General features: G+C 36.1%; 1 protein-coding gene across 10 annotated transcripts in view; it reads left to right on the top strand.

The window, feature by feature from the left end:
* The window catches only part of UBR5 (ubiquitin protein ligase E3 component n-recognin 5), an 85294-nt gene that overhangs the window by 30383 nt on the left and 37167 nt on the right, over nucleotides 1-17744 (top strand). For 8 of the 10 annotated variants that reach the window (XM_051785336.1, XM_051785334.1, XM_051785332.1 and 5 more), the window contains 9 exons: nucleotides 1364-1513; nucleotides 3458-3669; nucleotides 7734-7850; nucleotides 7930-8040; nucleotides 8769-8923; nucleotides 10883-11000; nucleotides 11820-12004; nucleotides 12785-12894; nucleotides 14476-14588. In XM_051785336.1, coding sequence (XP_051641296.1) covers nucleotides 1364-1513; nucleotides 3458-3669; nucleotides 7734-7850; nucleotides 7930-8040; nucleotides 8769-8923; nucleotides 10883-11000; nucleotides 11820-12004; nucleotides 12785-12894; nucleotides 14476-14588 — 1271 coding nt within the window. The remainder of the gene's footprint in view (nucleotides 1-1363; nucleotides 1514-3457; nucleotides 3670-7733; nucleotides 7851-7929; nucleotides 8041-8768; nucleotides 8924-10882; nucleotides 11001-11819; nucleotides 12005-12784; nucleotides 12895-14475; nucleotides 14589-17744) is intronic. The other 2 variants (XM_051785335.1, XM_051785331.1) reach the window with 1 other exon arrangement.

Below are 17744 nucleotides of genomic sequence, written 5' to 3'. Positions count from 1 at the left end.
TTATGCTTGGGATGAGAAAGAGGCTGAGAACTGGATGTGCTGAAATTCTGTGTGCTCCTTCCACGTTTCCTGAAGGGAGTGTGTGTGTGCAGCCTCATGTTGGCTTCACGGATGGTTTAAGCAGATGGTCCTGCTGCCAGAAGGTGCTATCCTGTCATTCCCTCACATGGTGGTGAGGTTTGTGGGCCTGTATGGGCCAGTGAAACCTAATTTGGGGAGCCTGATTTTTACTAGTCAGAGTTGCCTGAATGTTTGGGAAGGGACGAAACTATCTTCTTTGGCAGCAGTAGGGTATGGTCAGCTTTCCTGCATATGGTGAGGCACTGCCTCTGGGGCTCTGACTACCCAATTAAGTCAGTCTGAAGGTCCCTTCCCACCTTACTTCTATACTCTTTTAACTTCTGTTTCAAGCCAGGTGAATGTGCTAGTTGTAGATTTAGAAATCCCACCTTGCCCCAAGGAGGTGCCTGCCACAGGGATGAAGGGGGGAAGTAGGACTGTCCTTTCTGTGGCAGCAAGATGGTAGTCAGGTTCAGTTGTCTTGTCAGTCCATATTGCTGGACTTCAATAAGTTACCTGAATTTCCAGTAGCCTCTTTTGTATTTGGATAGTAGCTTTAGTAAGTGGAAAGAGATTGTTTTACACTTTAATGATTGTTATTACTTCAGGGAAACTCAAGTTTTCTAACATAGAAACTAGGGCAGTCGTGGAACTTTTGGGTTGTTTGTTTTGTTTTTTTTTTTTGACTGCATAGTATTAAAACATTGTGCTTTTTCCAGATAACTTGTTGTTCTTAATGTAGCTACCATTTAAAGCTTTGTACTGAGACCTGCAAGTTACTAGCTTATGAATTAAACAAGTATGTCATTCTCTGAAGGAAGCGTTCATGGAGAAACGCTCCAAGACATGGCTGTGTGAAGGCCGGCTCTCTCCATCGGCTCTGTCCTCCCTTCATTCTAGGTCATCTTTGGAGTTCTGCATTACATGCATGAGTGTGTGTGCACATGTATGTATATGTATCCATCTTATCCTGGGGCTTTGTTCTTTCAAGTGATAGGCAAAAATCTGAATTTCTGGGATACGGAAAAGTATGTTTTGGGCAAGTCTTGTTTGGGAAATGTGGTTAGATAAGTGACAGAGCAGCTCTTGTAGGGAAAATGGTTTTGTTCACTAGTTCGCCAAGCTGATTGCAAATGCGGTTGTATAGGAGGCACATGAGTTTGCACTGGTGAATCTGAAGAGCAGAAATTCAATTAATAGATAGGATATTTTTTTTGTTTTGATATTTGTTTAGTTGATGGTCTCTCTAGCTGATGTTTTAAGTAGCTGATTATTCACTTAAGACCCTTGTCTCCTCTTATAGAGGATCTTATGTCTCTTCTGGATGCTGACATACATTCTGCTCACCCAAGTGTCATTATTGATGCTGATGCTATGTTTTCAGAAGATATTAGTTACTTTGGTTATCCATCCTTTCGGCGCTCATCACTTTCCAGGCTAGGCTCATCCAGAGGTAATTTTGCACCTTTTTTCTTTGTAATAAGTAGTTTGCTGTGGAAAAAGCTAGTGATAGTACACACTCGTGGTTTAGATTCTGATTTAATGCAAAAGTAGACTATGATATGTTGTCAAATATAGAGTAGACAAATAGACTGTTAGTCATCAAAATTATTAATGAATTCTGACTATTAGCAGGTAAGTTCTGCAAGAACCTTGGTAGTCAATTATTTTAAATCTAATTGTTGATCATTGGTGTTGCAAAGTGTTATAAAATTTTGCATGTTAAGTTTATTTTAAACGGTAGTGTATGTACCTACTAATACATAGGTTGCATTAAAAATATTTAATTTGGCTCAAAAATGAGTAACAATTGATGACATGCAGCATTCTTAATGTTTTTTTTTCCCTTCTTTCTTTCTTTTGGATTGCTCTTTGTACACTATTCTTCACGTTTCCTTAGTTGTTCCATGACAGAAGTTACCTTTATGGAATGAGGAACTTTAGATACTAAAGAGGGAGAAGAAATCTAAATTTTATTGTTTGAAAGGATATTTATAGTTGGATAAGGAGAACTATTGGCAGCTGATAATAAAAACTCCTTGAGCAGTGTTAGGGCATTTTTTTTTAAACATATTACACTTAAAACATTTATAACAGACCACGCAGCAATTTCCTATCTTTTTTGAAGCTGTTGTGCAATGCCTAGAGTATTTCCAAACTGTTAATCCAACCTCTGCTGTGATTGTTTGTTTAGTACAGCTTTGTTGCCTTTCATGAACATGTTTTAGTATATTAATTGCTGAACATGTAAGCTCCTGTTTCAAAATTATTAGTCAGGGGTCAGTGTGATGTTTGCTAGAAAATAAGTACAGTACTTTATGGAATGCATCTGTAAGACACGCTGTTGTGTTTGGCTTATGTAAAAACTTTCCCATTTGTCTAATACAGCAAAAGACCCAAGACTTGGTGTAATTCATTGAAACTGATATAATAATGCAGTCATCTCATATATGTAATTCCTGTTGATTTTTGTGAGCCTAAGTGAGGTACTTCATAGGTTAAATGCATTTATGTGCATGTGCGAATATTCAGCATCTGACGTAACTCCTTCTGAATTACTCCTTTTTTTTCCTTTCCTAAGGTTATTCTATATAAGACGTTACCACGAATTTTATAATCCTTATTTTCCATGCATAGTTGACTCTTGGAAAGTTAGTTTGATTCCTTGATTTAAAAAATTTTTCTGCATGAGCGAACTGCAGAGTACTGGCTTTAGACAGTTTGTAGGCCAATTGGAGGGGAAGCATTTTGGTAAGGAACATTTTCCTATGAGGATCTTTTTAAAAACTTGTCTGAATCTTGAAAAGTTTTCATTTGATCTACTCAAAGCAGATACACTTTAATTTATTAAATCCACTCCTATGGAATATTGCTTTAAACAAAAGTGGTTGGATTATCAAACATGTATATGAGAGCTTTTTTTAATGCTTGCTTTCTTTAACCTTTTCAAATTACTGTTTTCCTGGGAAAGTAGTTATGAAACTCTCTAATAAATACTCTGTTTTGGTTTGCATAAAGATATCTGACAATCTGTATAGACTTAAGGGGTTTTTTTGTAGTTGTTACTAAAGACATTGATAAAACAGTACTACGAAACTGCATATCGTACTAGAAAACTTTAAATGGCAATGTTAAGTGCATTTGGCCTCTTATGATGTAATTGCAAATGCTCTAGCAATTTTTTATAGTGCACAAAACTGTAAGACTTTTGCTTATTTCGTGTTTAGTAATTCTAAAGTACGTATGCTTGAAAGGTTTAATATATTGAATGTTGCATGTCAGGAGTATATTTTTAATCTGTGTGAGTAGATTTAACTGCTGTTAGTTGCATCCTGAAGGGTCTTTACTAGAGAGTGGCTTACTTTTATCCCACTGGTGTGACCCAATTGCATACCAGTTCTCCTTCTTCCCTTAGAGAGAGACTCTGAGCTGTTGCGTGAACGTGAGTCCGTTTTACGTTTGCGTGAACGAAGGTGGCTTGATGGAGCCTCATTTGATAATGAAAGAGGCTCTACAAGTAAGGAAGGGGAGCCAAACCTGGACAAGAAGAATACACCTGTTCAAAGTCCTGTTTCTTTAGGAGAAGACTTGCAGTGGTGGCCAGATAAGGTATGGATTTTTTTTAATCTTTTATTTGCATGCTCTGCAGTTGATCTGTTTGTTTTTTCCAAATAAATACTGTGTGTTTCCTTTTTGACTGTCACATGTCAGTTTATGTGAGATAATGTAATAAAGCATATTCTTTATTGTGCACTTAGTTAAATTATACATAATTACACCCTTAGAAGCTACATTTCTGTTATTACTGTTTTAACTTTCTCCTCTGTGTTTTCAAGATGCTGTTGGTGATCATAAGGTTTGTGTTTTTTCTTTTTTCTTCTTTTACTTACCTAGACACTCAAAGCATTTAATAGATAGGAAACTCATGGAACAATTTAAACTATCCTTCATCAAGGAAACCTTTTTGTGATAAGGATTATTATTCCTAGAGATACTTTCAGTTCGTGTGAATTGGGCTTTTAAATGACAACGGTGAAAGTTGACATTTATTTGCAGTTGTGTTTTGAGTTGATCAATAACTTGTGTTGGTTGCTCCGTCATAGTCTCCTTTGCTTTGATTAGCTGGTTTTCTTTGTAACCTTAATTTGATTTTCAAGGCAAGAAGTAATTCCCACGTGAGGTAAAAGTAACAGGAACACCAGCTCTATGTTGCTGATTGGGTGTCTGTAGTCATTGTCTTTGTGGATTACCTGGATGCTTAGGGAAATGACTTTTAGAAAAACCCACGCGAAAAGAACCCCAAAGCAACCAAACAAACTAAAAAGCTTCCTAAGAAAGGAAGTGATAATCTGTGTTAATAAGACTATATTTCTGTCTGTCTGCAATATCTGTGAGGTTGCTGTTTTGATCTGTAATGCTTCTTTTTCTGTGTCTGTTCATTTCAGAGTAAATCTAGATAGATAGATTGAAGAGGGAGGTGAATATAGAGACTTATTTCTGCTTAGAGCAGCATGTCTTTAGCTGCTATCATCTTCATTTGGGCATTTAAACTGAGACATGAAGAGACCTAAAAAGAACATTTGTCTAATAGTTGCTCTCTCTACCAGATGTTTTATGTCCAAAGTATTTTATTGTTTGTTAGGGTGGTTGTTGGTTTGTTTTTGTTTGGGTTTGTTTGTTTCATCCAGTAACACTGAACTTATTTGTCAGTGAAAATTTTGGTGTAACTTTAGTCCCCCTTGCTTAGAATGAGAGAATCTAGCTTGGGTAGAGAGATATTTCAGGGGTTTAACATCAAAGAATAAATGTAGTTTAGACTTGTAACATTCACTCACTCACAGAACTGCTTCTCAGATACCTCTTTGCACATGCACTCATATAAACCTTAGCTTCCAGATCAATGAAGATGTCTTATTGTGAAGGCCTTCCATCTTTATCCAAAAGTAGTTAAACCTTTCATCCTGTGTTTCAGCTGTACATTCATAAGATGGTTCTGCATCTTTCTTGCTATAGCCCCACTATGAAGTTTTGGTGGTGGTGTTTTCCAACAGAAATTCTTCAAGGTGAAAATCCTGAGGGAGATGGTCTAGAGGAGAGGCCAGTTCAAACATTTCTTCCATTTTGAAAAATGGAAGGAGGTCTTGAAATGTTGAAGACTGTAAGCTAGGGGGCAAGTCAAAGCACATGAGAAATTGCTACAAAAGAACCAGGCTTGTTTGCAAATATTTTTCTTTATTTTTCATTATTTTGACCTTTTGTATTTGAGACAGAACTGTAGTAGTTTGTGATGAGGATGGTTAGCTTTTGTTTGTGGGAGGTGAAGTACCACCCTGAGAGGAATGGATGAAACTTTTGGAAAGCTGATAGTGTTCCCAAATGTATCAGTTTCACCCACAATCTGAGACTGGTGTATAAACATGTTGCACAGGTACTGAGTTTTCTCCCACCAGGCGGCAACTGCTCCAGAACCCAAGTCAATGACTACATTCTGCTGAGACCTCAAATCCTGTTGGATTGTTGTACTATTAGTCTACACTGCTGTGTAGCATTGTGTATCAGAGCCACTGTAGCATGACAAGTATAGCTGTTTTTTCCCTGCTAGACTGTAGTTAGGTGCAAGCCAAGCCTTTGGTTTGTTCGAGTAGCTATGTTCTGTTTACCTGTTGAGATATTAAGATTTTGTCAGCAATCTGCATCATCTTCAGGTATGTAATTTTGCTGGTCTGAAATCAGAATTTATAGTTAAACACACGAGTCTCGGGTTACAGAAGCAGAGCTGTCATTTTGTTTGGGTGTCTCTGGGCAGTTAGTCTATTGAATGGTCTCATGGAGGTAAATGTAGTATTGGTCCTGGAATATTTTGACCACAACTGCTAATATTTTGATGGAAGAGAGAGAAAAATTTTGAGTGACAGGTCTCTCTACTGTTCAGCTTCTGGTACAAAACTGTTTGTTTATAAAAAGTTTTAAAATATGTTAGCAAGATTAAAAGTGATAAAGATAATGAGAGTGTCTTGGAGCAAAAATTAATTGCTTTCCATACTTGACTCAGGCATTAGGCCAAATAACTTTGGAAGGTTCTTCTGTGCTGATGAAGTAGAGATGCATCTCATCAGATTAGAGTAGGTTCTGATGGCAGTTCTTTCTCAGAATATGCAATGTTTACACCATGGCATCTATTAATCATGACATGGATTAACATTTGTGTTACTTCTGTACTGTGTTGGTAGATGGCCTCTAGAGCAAAATAGTTCTCTAATGATTTAACTAATTCTGGAGTCTGTTATCAGGGTGTAAAAGAGAATTGCTTGTGATTGCTTTTGTCTTTTGCTGCTGCTACCTTTCTCTTTTTCCACAAATATTGGTAAAGAGCTGTACTGAATCCTCTGTTATTCAAGGACACTCACACCTTTTGAAATGTGCACTTCTGGGTATGGAAACAGTAGAAAAAGTGTCAATCCTGTTAAACTTCTGTGGTGGAAAGAAAAATCTGTTAATTTAGTGGACAGATAAATGCGCTGGATGATGGGACTTTCTTCATGGCTGACAGAGTTCAGCTTCCTCTCAGATGGGGGAAGTACTTAAATGTGAGTTATATTGTAATCTGAGAGAGGCAGTTAAACCTGTTGATCTGGGAGATAAATATTCCTTTCTGTAGTGGTTATCATGTACCTGTCTTTCAGATTTGTAGCTATAGAACACAGCATTTAATTTTTTTTGTTTGTTTTGTTTTGTTTTGTTTTTTTGGTGAAACTGGATTCTCCCATAAGTGGAAGGAAACTTTTAGTTGTTACTGGTAAAGAACTCAGAAACACAATGTTTGTCCTGTAACTGCACTTGCTGAGGAGCAGCAAAACATTACAAATGTTTCTCAGGAAGCAGAGTGAGATGTTTTGTGAAATCACTCGAATTCTCTGTAGTTTAAGACCCATTTCAATGCAAGGGGGAACGGGAATTTGGCAGAAGTGAGATTGTAACATTGTGTAGTTGCTGCAACGTTGATATAAAACCCAATCTAAGAGGGAGGAAAACAGGTCTTTTTCGGCATATCAGGTTATAATGATGCATTAATGTCACATGTAGCATACTAATTTTTTTTTTTTTTAAAACTTGATCTTCTTTGCAGTTACTTACCTTCAGAAGTGAAAGCTAAGCGCTGTTTAATTGATGAGACAGTGAGTTTGATAATTAATTTCCTGGGTAACTGGAAGATACCTTCCTGAGTATACTTAGCAATGGAATAATGGAATTATGTTGCTTTTTTGTTAATTTCAAAAAGCCAGAATTTTAAGCAGAAACTTTTTTTTTAATGCCACAAGTCAAAGAGATCTTCTCATCTTTAATTTTATGAGCAGTGTTTTATTCTTAAAATACTGTGGAAGCTTTTAGTAAACAGTCCAAGTTAATTGCCAGGTATATGCTATTGTTAAACTTCTGGGAAATAATATCTATTTCTTTCTTACCTCACTCCGTCAGAAAGAACAGTGCCTTTGTGTGTCTGAGGATATGCTGAGCTTCAGACAAGCTGGATATATCTTTATTTTCAGGTTCAACATTCATGGATGCTCTAAAAAAAAAATCAACAATTCCAAGTTTATTTTTTGGCATTTATATGTTTTTCTATATGTATTTATACTATTGCTGTCTTAGGCTTTGTATTTCTGTGTTTGTAGGATGGAACAAAGTTTATTTGTATTGGAGCTCTGTATTCTGAGCTTGTTGCTGTTAGCAGTAAAGGAGAACTCTATCAATGGAAGTGGAGTGAATCAGAACCATACAGAAATGCACAGGTACTGTACAGCTTTAAATGCTTACCTTCAGAATCATTTATATGCTTTGAATATCTAAAATATGTCTTTGTTTCCAAAGAATCCTTCGCTACATCATCCACGAGCCATGTTCTTGGGGTTAACCAACGAAAAGATAGTGCTCCTTTCTGCAAATAGTATTAGAGCAACTGTTGCCACGGAAAATAACAAGGTATGAGAAGTCTGCTGGTTGCTGAATTTGACAAAGCTGGTTTCTTTCAGTTAATTCCAGTATATTATAGAGAAGTTGATTTTTCAGCTTCATCTGTAGTAGAAAGTGTTTAATTCATGTATTCATTCATTTCTTTTCTTCCCCAACTGGTGTTTTCTAGAAATGCAAAAAGTTAAAAAAACCACCAAAACAAAAAAAACCCCAAACTGTCAGATTTACAGCTGAAACAATGAAAAGATACTTGGTTTACCTAATTATCTAAAACATTTGACTTTTTGCTGTTACAGTAGAAACTGACACTGTTTTGAGAATAGAGAAGTTTGTTCTGTATAGGTTTACTAGAAAAACTAAGGGCATTGAAGCTGTCAGTGATATTAAGTAAGTTATCTAAATATGCTTTTCTGCCCAGTTAAGAGTGAACTTGAAACTTACTTGCTAAAGACACCAACACATCCATATACTTTATGACAGCTTTCTCTTTTTTTTTTTTTTAACCTTTTTGTTAATGTTGAAGACTGGAAATAGAGGGGGAAAAAATCCTGAAAAACTTTTTTGGGGAAAGAAAAGATGGTAGGGGAAAAATTTCCCAAGGAAATAATTGGTTTTTGCTGTGTGATTTTTTTTTTTTTTCCCTTTCAAAACCGGTAAAAAATTAAAGGTGCAATTGAGGTTCAACTTGTCTTTTTTTTCCTCCACCTTCTCTGTTCCTTTCTTCCCTTCTCCCTTAGGTTGCTACATGGGTAGATGAAACTTTAAGCTCTGTAGCTTCTAAGTTAGAACACACTGCACAGACATACTCGGAGCTTCAGGGAGAACGGATTGTTTCTTTACACTGTTGTGCTCTTTATACGTGTGCTCAGCTAGAGAACAACTTGTATTGGTGGTAAGTAAATACTGTGTTTGTGTACAACAGGGTAGATACCCTGGATGTCTTCATGTCTTTGGTTCTGAGAAGCATTGAGAAACTACTGAAGCATCATTGCTCTGAGTTCTGTAACTGCACTTGAGCTTAGGTTCCCTTTTTAAAGTATATTTATTCTCTTTTTTAATGCCTATAGCTTTTGGATCCAATTATAACATCTTTAACAGAATAAGGTCATTCTTTTAGGAGATGTGTGTAAATGCTTTAGCACTCAGATGTATCAAAACTAATGGGGGTCAGAGAATAACCTTCTCTATCTATGCCTTTCGGGCCTTTTCAGATTATAAATGTGGAACAAACTTACATATGAAGTCGATGTTCTTCTGTCTGGCTCTTAGAAAATCTCATCTGTTAGTTTGTAGTCCAAATCTTAAAGAAGAGAGAGATAACATCAGATACTCCCTCTGGAGTTTGTTGTTAAAATATAACACTTCTAAACAAAACATGAAATGCTGGTTAAAATATTTTAACAAGGAAGTTGATAATTAAGAAGCCTATGTTTAAAACAAACAAACAAAACCAAGCAAAAAAAAAAACACCCTCAAAAATAATACTCCCTAAAGGCTCTGAAATGAATTTCTAATTTGAGTGAATTCATTGAATAATACTAATGGATTGTTGGCATGCATTATTTTTCAGTGTGTCAGGAGTCATTGCATTCTATATCATGCCCAAAGTTCAAGTACCTTTGAGGCATGGATGAGTTACATACTTGATGATGAGCTGGAAATCAGAACATTGAAAATTAATTCTATGAAACAGCTTTCTCATTAAATTCTATCAACTCTTTAGAAAATATTTAAGTAGAATTATAACTAGACTTGTAAACTTAAAAAGACAGATGTATTTTATTTTAACTTCTAGTCCTAGATCTCAAAATTAGACCTCTCTGGTTCTTGGCCCTTTCATTATGTCACAGCTGACATACCACACTTAATTACTCTTAATATAGAACCTACTAAGCCGTAACGTTGGAGATACCTGGCTATTACAACGTGTCATCTTTACTGCTTTTAGAATAATCAGTGCAATATATAAAAAGACTTGTTAGTATTTATATGTAGTCTTTGGAAGCAATTTATTAACTAACATGTCCTTTCTGGAAGGGGTTAGATATGGGCTGTGGTAATTTTATGTTACCAGATGGATGTAGACAGAAGCTTCTGTTCCTACTGATACCCTTAGTTACAGTGGTCTGTAGTACACCAGGCAGGATTTCAACTTCCAGTGTTGCATGGGACTAATGCTTTTCATGTTTCACTTAACCTGAGGGAGCTTTCCAAATCAAAGCATCTGACTCTATAACCTACTTATTAAAACATGAAGTATCAAAATAATAAGCATGCCTAACTGTGTATGTAGGCATTACTTCCAGTTAAACCGAGTGGATCCAATTACAGAAGAAGTGTCCTTTTTTCCCCCTCTTGCAGCAGAAGTCTGTCGTAAGAGTCTTAGACTCCTTCAGCTGCATTCCCAGAGAGAAAGTGAGGTTTTTGGAATTTAGAAACAAAAAAGCTTATCTTGTTCCCCAGTGACTGCAAATTCTGAGAATTATCACTAGTTGTGGGAAAGATATCCTGAAGTTTGGAGAGACAACCCACGACTTGGAGGCTGTGACTGGAGCTTACCACTTTGGGACAGAGGTCTTGCAGCACTTCAGATGGGAAGGAAAGCCATTTGAAATAACTGGTGTGCTCTGCCTCTTCTCCTCCTAATAAATTGGCCAGTTGAGATGAATTTGGAAGGTGGGGGTCAATATAGAAAAAGATGACATTTCTACAGTGCTTTGAGATTTTGGAAAAGGTGGCACAGACACTTGCATGTTTTATCGTGATTAAGCAGCAGGAATAAACTGTTTGAAGTTCTGAACAAAGCTTTTCTTTCATAGCCTTTCTTTAAATAATATGCATTTTTCCACAGGGGTGTAGTTCCTTTCAGCCAAAGGAAGAAAATGCTAGAAAAGGCCAGAGCAAAAAATAAGAAGCCCAAGTCCAGTGCTGGTATCTCCTCTATGCCAAACATAACTGTTGGAACCCAGGCAAGTGCAGCTCTCAGCAGTGGCATTTTTAATCTGCTGTATGATGAATTTACAACCTACTCTTAAAAAAAACCCCACAACAAAATGAATTAGGTTCTGTTCTTCTTATGCAAAAAAGTGGTATCAATAACATGGAATTAACATAGTATGTTTTAATTATATGGCTGTAAATGGATGTGTCTTGTTAGTGATTTTATTGTTTTACAAGTCTGATTATTGCTGCACACATGGAAGAACAAGCTGTACTCATCCAAAGTACTTCTGTTTTAACTTACCTACTGGTTCTGCATTTTGAGTGAAAGTAACTGTAGAAATACAATTCTTGATAGAACACATAGCGTTGTAAATGATTTAGCATTTAAGTACCTGCAGTATTAATGTCTTGGTTGGGTTTATTTATGCAGTAGGATAGACCTTAGTTTGAAGCCTTTACCAGAAAGGCTAATAGCTGATATGGAGGTGTAGAACTCTTCTTTGATTAGTACTAGATCTAATATAAGACAAAGCAGCTCCTTCCCAGGGAGCACATTTCTTTTGATTCCGAATCCATTCTAATGGACATTGGGATGAGTCTCTGTTGCCGGATTAATTTTCCTTTTGTGGTTGAACAGCTCAATATATATTAAACAGTTTCACTGCTTCCAGCTGTGAATTGCATGACAGCCTCTTTTTCCGTACATCTTGCTGACCTTCCTCTTCACTTAATTCCATAAATTTTCTGTTTTGACTACTACATATTCCACCAAGAAAAAATGCATGTACATACGATTTCCCTCAGTATAATCCATTGTTCTCATAGATAAATGCTTCTGTCTGTAGGTGTGTTTAAGAAATAACCCTCTCTATCATGCTGGAGCAGTTGCTTTTTCAATCAGTGCTGGAATTCCTAAAGTGGGTGTGTTAATGGAATCTGTTTGGAACATGAATGACAGCTGTCGCTTTCAGCTTCGGTCCCCCGAGAGCTTGAAAAACATGGAGAAAGCCAGCAAAACTACTGAGGCAAAGTAAGTGTGGAGAACACACATATGCACACACACAGAACATTTATTTGATGTTCTCATGAATTGGTGAGTGATTAAAAATTGAAAAGAAGGAAGGTCAGGTTTTTATAATTTTGAAATTTTTGCCTTCTTTATAAGAGACTGTGTTCCTTGTAAACTGTGCTAAATGTGCAGAAATGCTCACTGCAGGGAAGGTGTCTCAGTTGTGTGAAACCACTATGGACATGTGAAATACAGAAGGAATATCAAATGGAGACTTGCCTACAGTATTTCATAAAGTTTTCAAGACTTTATATTTTAGTAGCTGAAACTGGAACCAACTGTTTTCCAGCCCTTCATGAGATTAGCAAATCTGTTTCAGCCCCTCCATAGTTTGGGGAAAAAAAAAAGGTTGACAATCGCTATTTAAATGTTTCTTAAAACACATTTAAACAATTTCAAGTAAAGCTTGTAAACATTTAGCAGTTCTGGAGTTTCAGATTGCTGTATAAAGCTAATAATTCTTCCTGTCTTCAAATGAAACTCATCGTGTTTATTTTATGTAATATTTTATCTATGCTCAGTTAATACTAAAAAGTTAATCTCTGATTAAGCAGCATTGCACTGTTCCCAACATCAAGATTTATAGCCTTGTCAGTTAGGATGATAGTTTGCAAGTGTGGAGTTGTTTCATTAAGGTATTATTAAAGGAGTGTGGCTGGGACACACTGACACTTTGTCTATTGTCAAGAAAAAGTTTTCAGTTTTTTCTTTCTTTATTCTAAGTACTACCTTTTATTCTAGACCTGAAAGCAAACAGGAACCAGTGAAAACTGAGATGGGTCCTCCACCATCCCCGGCTTCCACTTGTAGTGATGCATCTTCAATAGCAAGCAGTGCATCAATGCCATATAGTAAGTGATGTGTAGCTCAGAGTAACATGAAATATTTGTGTAGATAGGAAGTTTCCATAAAAGGCAGTTCTACAATGATTCTGTGCTAATTTCAGAATCCTTCGGTCTTTCAGTCTACAATATAGAGTAAGGCTTTTGTAATAGATTTTGGATAATCAGTGAATTGTCAGTGTTAAATTTGAATATATTAGTATAAACAGTGACTACTTGATGTCAGGTGTATCTGTGCAAGCATAATGGTTCTCAGAATCAAAAGTATTTTTCAGCAGGTGAGAGGAAGTCTTAAGATAAAGCTGTTTATGTTTAATTGCAATGTGATAATGAGTTTCTTTACAACCCAGAATTTGAACTTGTTTTGGAAAACTCCTTTTAAGATTAAGCTGTTGTTGCACAGCTTGCCTTGCAGTTGAATTTCAATGCATAAAGCAGCAGTTTGTCATCTCTTACAAAAAATGTCTAAAATTAGGCATTCTTTACTAACATATAAAAGCAGAGAAGTTTTGTGGTACAAGTTGTGTTTAAAAACCTGAAAGGCTACCTCAGAATTCATGTAACTGGACTCCTTAAGTATTTTTTTTCTCTCCATTTAAACACATAAATTTATAAAGTGTTAATTACAGTGCCATCATTTGAAGAAATCTTCTCTCTACCTCTTTTCCTTCTGATTGTTCACATACTGCAATTTTAAGACATGTTCAGTTCAAGACTTAAATGACCTCGTGCAGTGACTGAGAATCTTGTATGTTCAGATCTTCAGAACTAATTAATTTTACTATTAGTCTTTTACTGCTGATCTTTTTTGCAGTTCATTCAACTGTAATTTTCACTGGCTACAACTTTGCTTGGGATTTTGAACTAGTGTTTGAAGTTAACTGTGCAATTAACTTGGAAGTTCTCTGCTTCTTATTTCAAATGTGTTTATAGTATTAGTTACACTATATTCAATGCAGAAGATTAAAGGTTCTTGTCAATGTTAATTTAACCATGTTATGTATTTAATTTTGATTCTGAGTATACTACAGTTACAGTTCAGATAATGTCTTTGCAGTGAATCTAACTGTATTGCAATTGCTATTTGCCCAAATGGCTATTTTCTGCTTCATTTGCTATTCTTCTAGAAGTTTACAAAATAATACATATGTGGTAGACAAGCAGACTTTTTGTAAGGTTGATATAAAGCACTGCAGCAGGGCTGAATGAAGGGTCTTACAGTGTCAGACGTTTTACTTACAGTATCTGAGCCCTTTGAAAACAGGGCTTGTTTCTTGTATTTTAATTTTATTGTATTCTTATTATTGCATTACTTAAAATTTAAAAATTAAAAAAAATTATTTTACTCTAATTACTTTGCTTAAATGTGCTTAACAATTGCTTTGTTTATCATATAGACTTTATTAGTTCTAAGTGCATAGAAAAACATGATACACTGTTAGGTATCTCTTAATCTCTTAATCTCTTGTTGATTTCTAGATTTGATAATATTATGCGGGGAAAAGTTTGGTATTTTACTGAACTTTACATTTTGATACTTTGATTAAATATCTAAAGTCTTTCTTTTTGGTAATAACTTTTTTGTCTCAGAGCGACGACGATCTACTCCTGCCCCAAAAGAGGAGGAGAAAGTGAATGAAGAACAGTGGTCTCTGAGGGAAGTTGTGTTTGTGGAAGATGTTAAGAATGTTCCCGTTGGCAAGGTTTGTCTAAAATGCACTGTCCCACTGTATTTGGGGAGGAGAAAAAAAGTTTTTTTCTTTCAGATAAGCTAACTGTTAAAAGAATCATACTTTTTGGGATGCTTAAGAGTATTTCTCATGAGTATGACTTTTGTTGCATTTTTATTTGTCCATAAAGCAATGATAATAGTAGAATGAATGTGTTGTGAACAAAACATGCTGAATCTTAAACAGTAAGATTCTGGTACTTTAAGTTGAACCACAACATTAAGAAAAGCAGATGTGGTTTTATCCGAAATATTATTTCTGGTGTATTGAGCAATAGCTCCCATGTGTCCAGTGAGACTGCAAAGAGTTTCACCTGTTGTGACTGACTTTTGCACACACATGGTGGAATGTTTGGGTGAATCTCAGGTTCTGGCGACCAAAGAACAGAAATATTTTGATTAGAAATTACATGCTTCCTTAATATGACTATAAAGTTATTTGATTTATTACTGCAGAAAATCTGTTTAGTCCTTGTAATTTTTTTCATTTTCTCTCTAATAAAGCTTTGCTGTGACTCAGAGTCCTATAGAGGAAAATACTTAATTTCTCCTTTTGCACTGTTGTGCCATGTTAGGGGAGATTAGGGCCTCTAGACAGTTCTCTGGTATGCTTTTCAAAAATAAGAGCAACAAGAAAGCCAATAAAGGTTTTCCACAAGAGGAAATGATTGGGCTGCTTTCTATTTGATTAACAAAAAATGAAAAAAAAAAAGTTACCAGAAGAGAAATAACTGTCCAACAGAAGGCAGTTGGGTTTAGTAAGAGTTATTTTTACTTGCATCCCTAATAGGTTTACTTGTGCAGCAGAGTAAGAAAGATTTGCCTTGAGCAGTATCTTGGAAAGGAGGAGACCTGCAATGAATTTTCATTATCATGTTTAGATCATTTCTGCAGAAGGGACCATGGAGCAACTTAATCCATTGAAACTTCAAAAAAAATGAAGTTTTGAGAGCTAGTTGAAGTCACTGAAACCATTGTTTCCTCTGATACCACCTTTGAGGAAGTTCCTCTTGTCCTTCTCTGTCCTTCCTGTTTTAGACCCCAGGATTTTCAAGGCAGACTGTTCTCCTATTTCTGTGTACAGTTGCAAAGGTATCTGTGCTTTGCATCAAGAACTACTATCATAAATATAGATGACCGTGAATTTTTACTTTAATATTTTCATTAAATTGCTAAAACGAGTAAGTGGTCTGTCTTCTGTTACTATTGCTGAATCTATTGGCAGAGATGCTTTTTTTAGTTCATAAAGCATGCTGTCCTTTTCCAGTGATGTGTAGTGTCATTCATGTTTTTCCTTTTACAGTTTTGTAACACTTTAGTGTTTAGATCAAATCCAGCAGATAAAATCATAACAAATTTTGCCTGGTGGTGTCCAGGTTAAAGAAAGAAATACAGTTTATGACAAGGGTATAAAAGAATTTTCATTTAGTCTTCAGGAGGTGGAATTTAGAGATAGGAAAAAGTTTCAAATTTACTGATGCTCAGCCTGTGTTCCTGAAATAGTTTTGTTTTTACAAAATTTAGATCCCTGTGCTTTCAGATACACACAGCAACTTCATGATGTCTCTAAAAACTGATTGACTGAAATCCTTCCAAGCCCCCTGCTGTGTTCTGTTTGTACAATGGTGGGCATGTAGATGGTGTCAACTTCTAATACGCCTTTTTCTCTCTGGGCACTTATTGATTATGTAACAGCTCTCCCCTGAGTGCTTGTGATCATCTTGATGCCAGTAGATCTTACAACCAGCATTTTACACACACTTTGTAAGTGTGTATTACATATGATGCCAAAGCAGCAAATGACCAGAGAGAACAAAAGTTCTTACATTGGGGTAGTCTTGAAAGAAATTAGGAAAGCATGTCTGCTAGATGTACTCTTGTGTTTAGTCATCTTGCTCCTTGGAATTTATTACCTTCCGATCTTGTTTCAGTTTAAATCCTTTATGGCTTGGAACAAAACTAAGCCTTTATTCATCCAAGTCTGTCATTAGATGCAGAAGGTAGTCATTACAAGATTGTCCACCTAATGGAAGACTGATGGAATGAAAAAACCTGGCACTTGTCTCTTGTCTGTGTTAGTGAGAGGTCTGATGGAGTCTTTCAGTGTCATTAAGAAAAGATATGGACTAAAATAAGCCTTTTTACAGCTCACTGGTATCAGAGGAATAGAAGCTTTTTTTGTCAATCCCATGCACTTTGGGATATTCTGCTTAACCACATTAGCTTCTGGATCTCTTTTCTGAAATGGCTTAGATGGTGTCTGGAACCCCTGTTAGAACAGAGGGGTAGGGAACCTGAGTTGGAGCTGCCTTTTTCTTTGGCAGCTGTGGTTCATTTTGGTCTGAGGCTTTCCACTGGCAGTGACCAAGGTCTCCCCAAACTGCTTCTGGTCATCAAAGTTGTCCTCAAGCAGGTGAGACTCCTGTGTGTTACCAGTTTTGCAGTTCCTATGCCCAGAAAGCTTATCAGCTCCTAGGTATTTTGTGAAACATTAATTTGGATTGAGTAGTTTGTTCTTTAACCTATACTTTCTATTGCATTATTTCAGTCAGTCACTTGAATTTTTTTTTTTTTTTTAATTTCTGTCTGAGATTGAAGCCTTGCAATGAGAATGATAAATTGAAAGAGGTCAGGCTGGTTATTGTCCCAGAAAAGTTACCCAGTCCCTATTAGGAGTCTGATTTTAATCCTTCAAAGTTGAATATTTTACAAATTGTCTCAGTATTTCTTAGAAAGTGCTCATTGTACTTTGCGAGTAGAGGTAGAAGCCTTTTCTGTGATGTTAAAATTTCTTCCATTCCAAGAAGGAGATTGGATAAGAAATAAAAAGTGTATTTTCCCATGTCTTCTGCTGCTGTGTCTTGAGAGGGAATGTGGTGGTTCTGGAGAGGGAAAGATTCTACGATTACCTGTGGCATTGTGGTGTCAAGGAGTGTGGCAGTAGGTTGATGGTAAGGGTAAAGGAGATAACAACTATGTTCATCTTTCAGTTTGTCAGATCATTTTTCTTCTTCCATTAAAAAGAAAGATTGGATCTTATTATCCTGTAGTTGAAAATGCACTAAAAAGGTATTCTGCTTTTAGAAAAAAATCTTTAAACTTCCATGTTGTTGCTTGCTTTTTTCATTCA

Source organism: Manacus candei, unplaced genomic scaffold (genome assembly GCF_025592945.1).
Source record: "Manacus candei isolate 608988 ecotype Guabito, Panama unplaced genomic scaffold, ASM2559294v1 h1tg000019l, whole genome shotgun sequence".
Classification (NCBI taxonomy): Eukaryota; Metazoa; Chordata; class Aves; order Passeriformes; family Pipridae; genus Manacus; species Manacus candei.
Note: the sequence above shows the minus strand (reverse complement) of the source record. Positions and strands in the feature narration are given on the sequence as shown.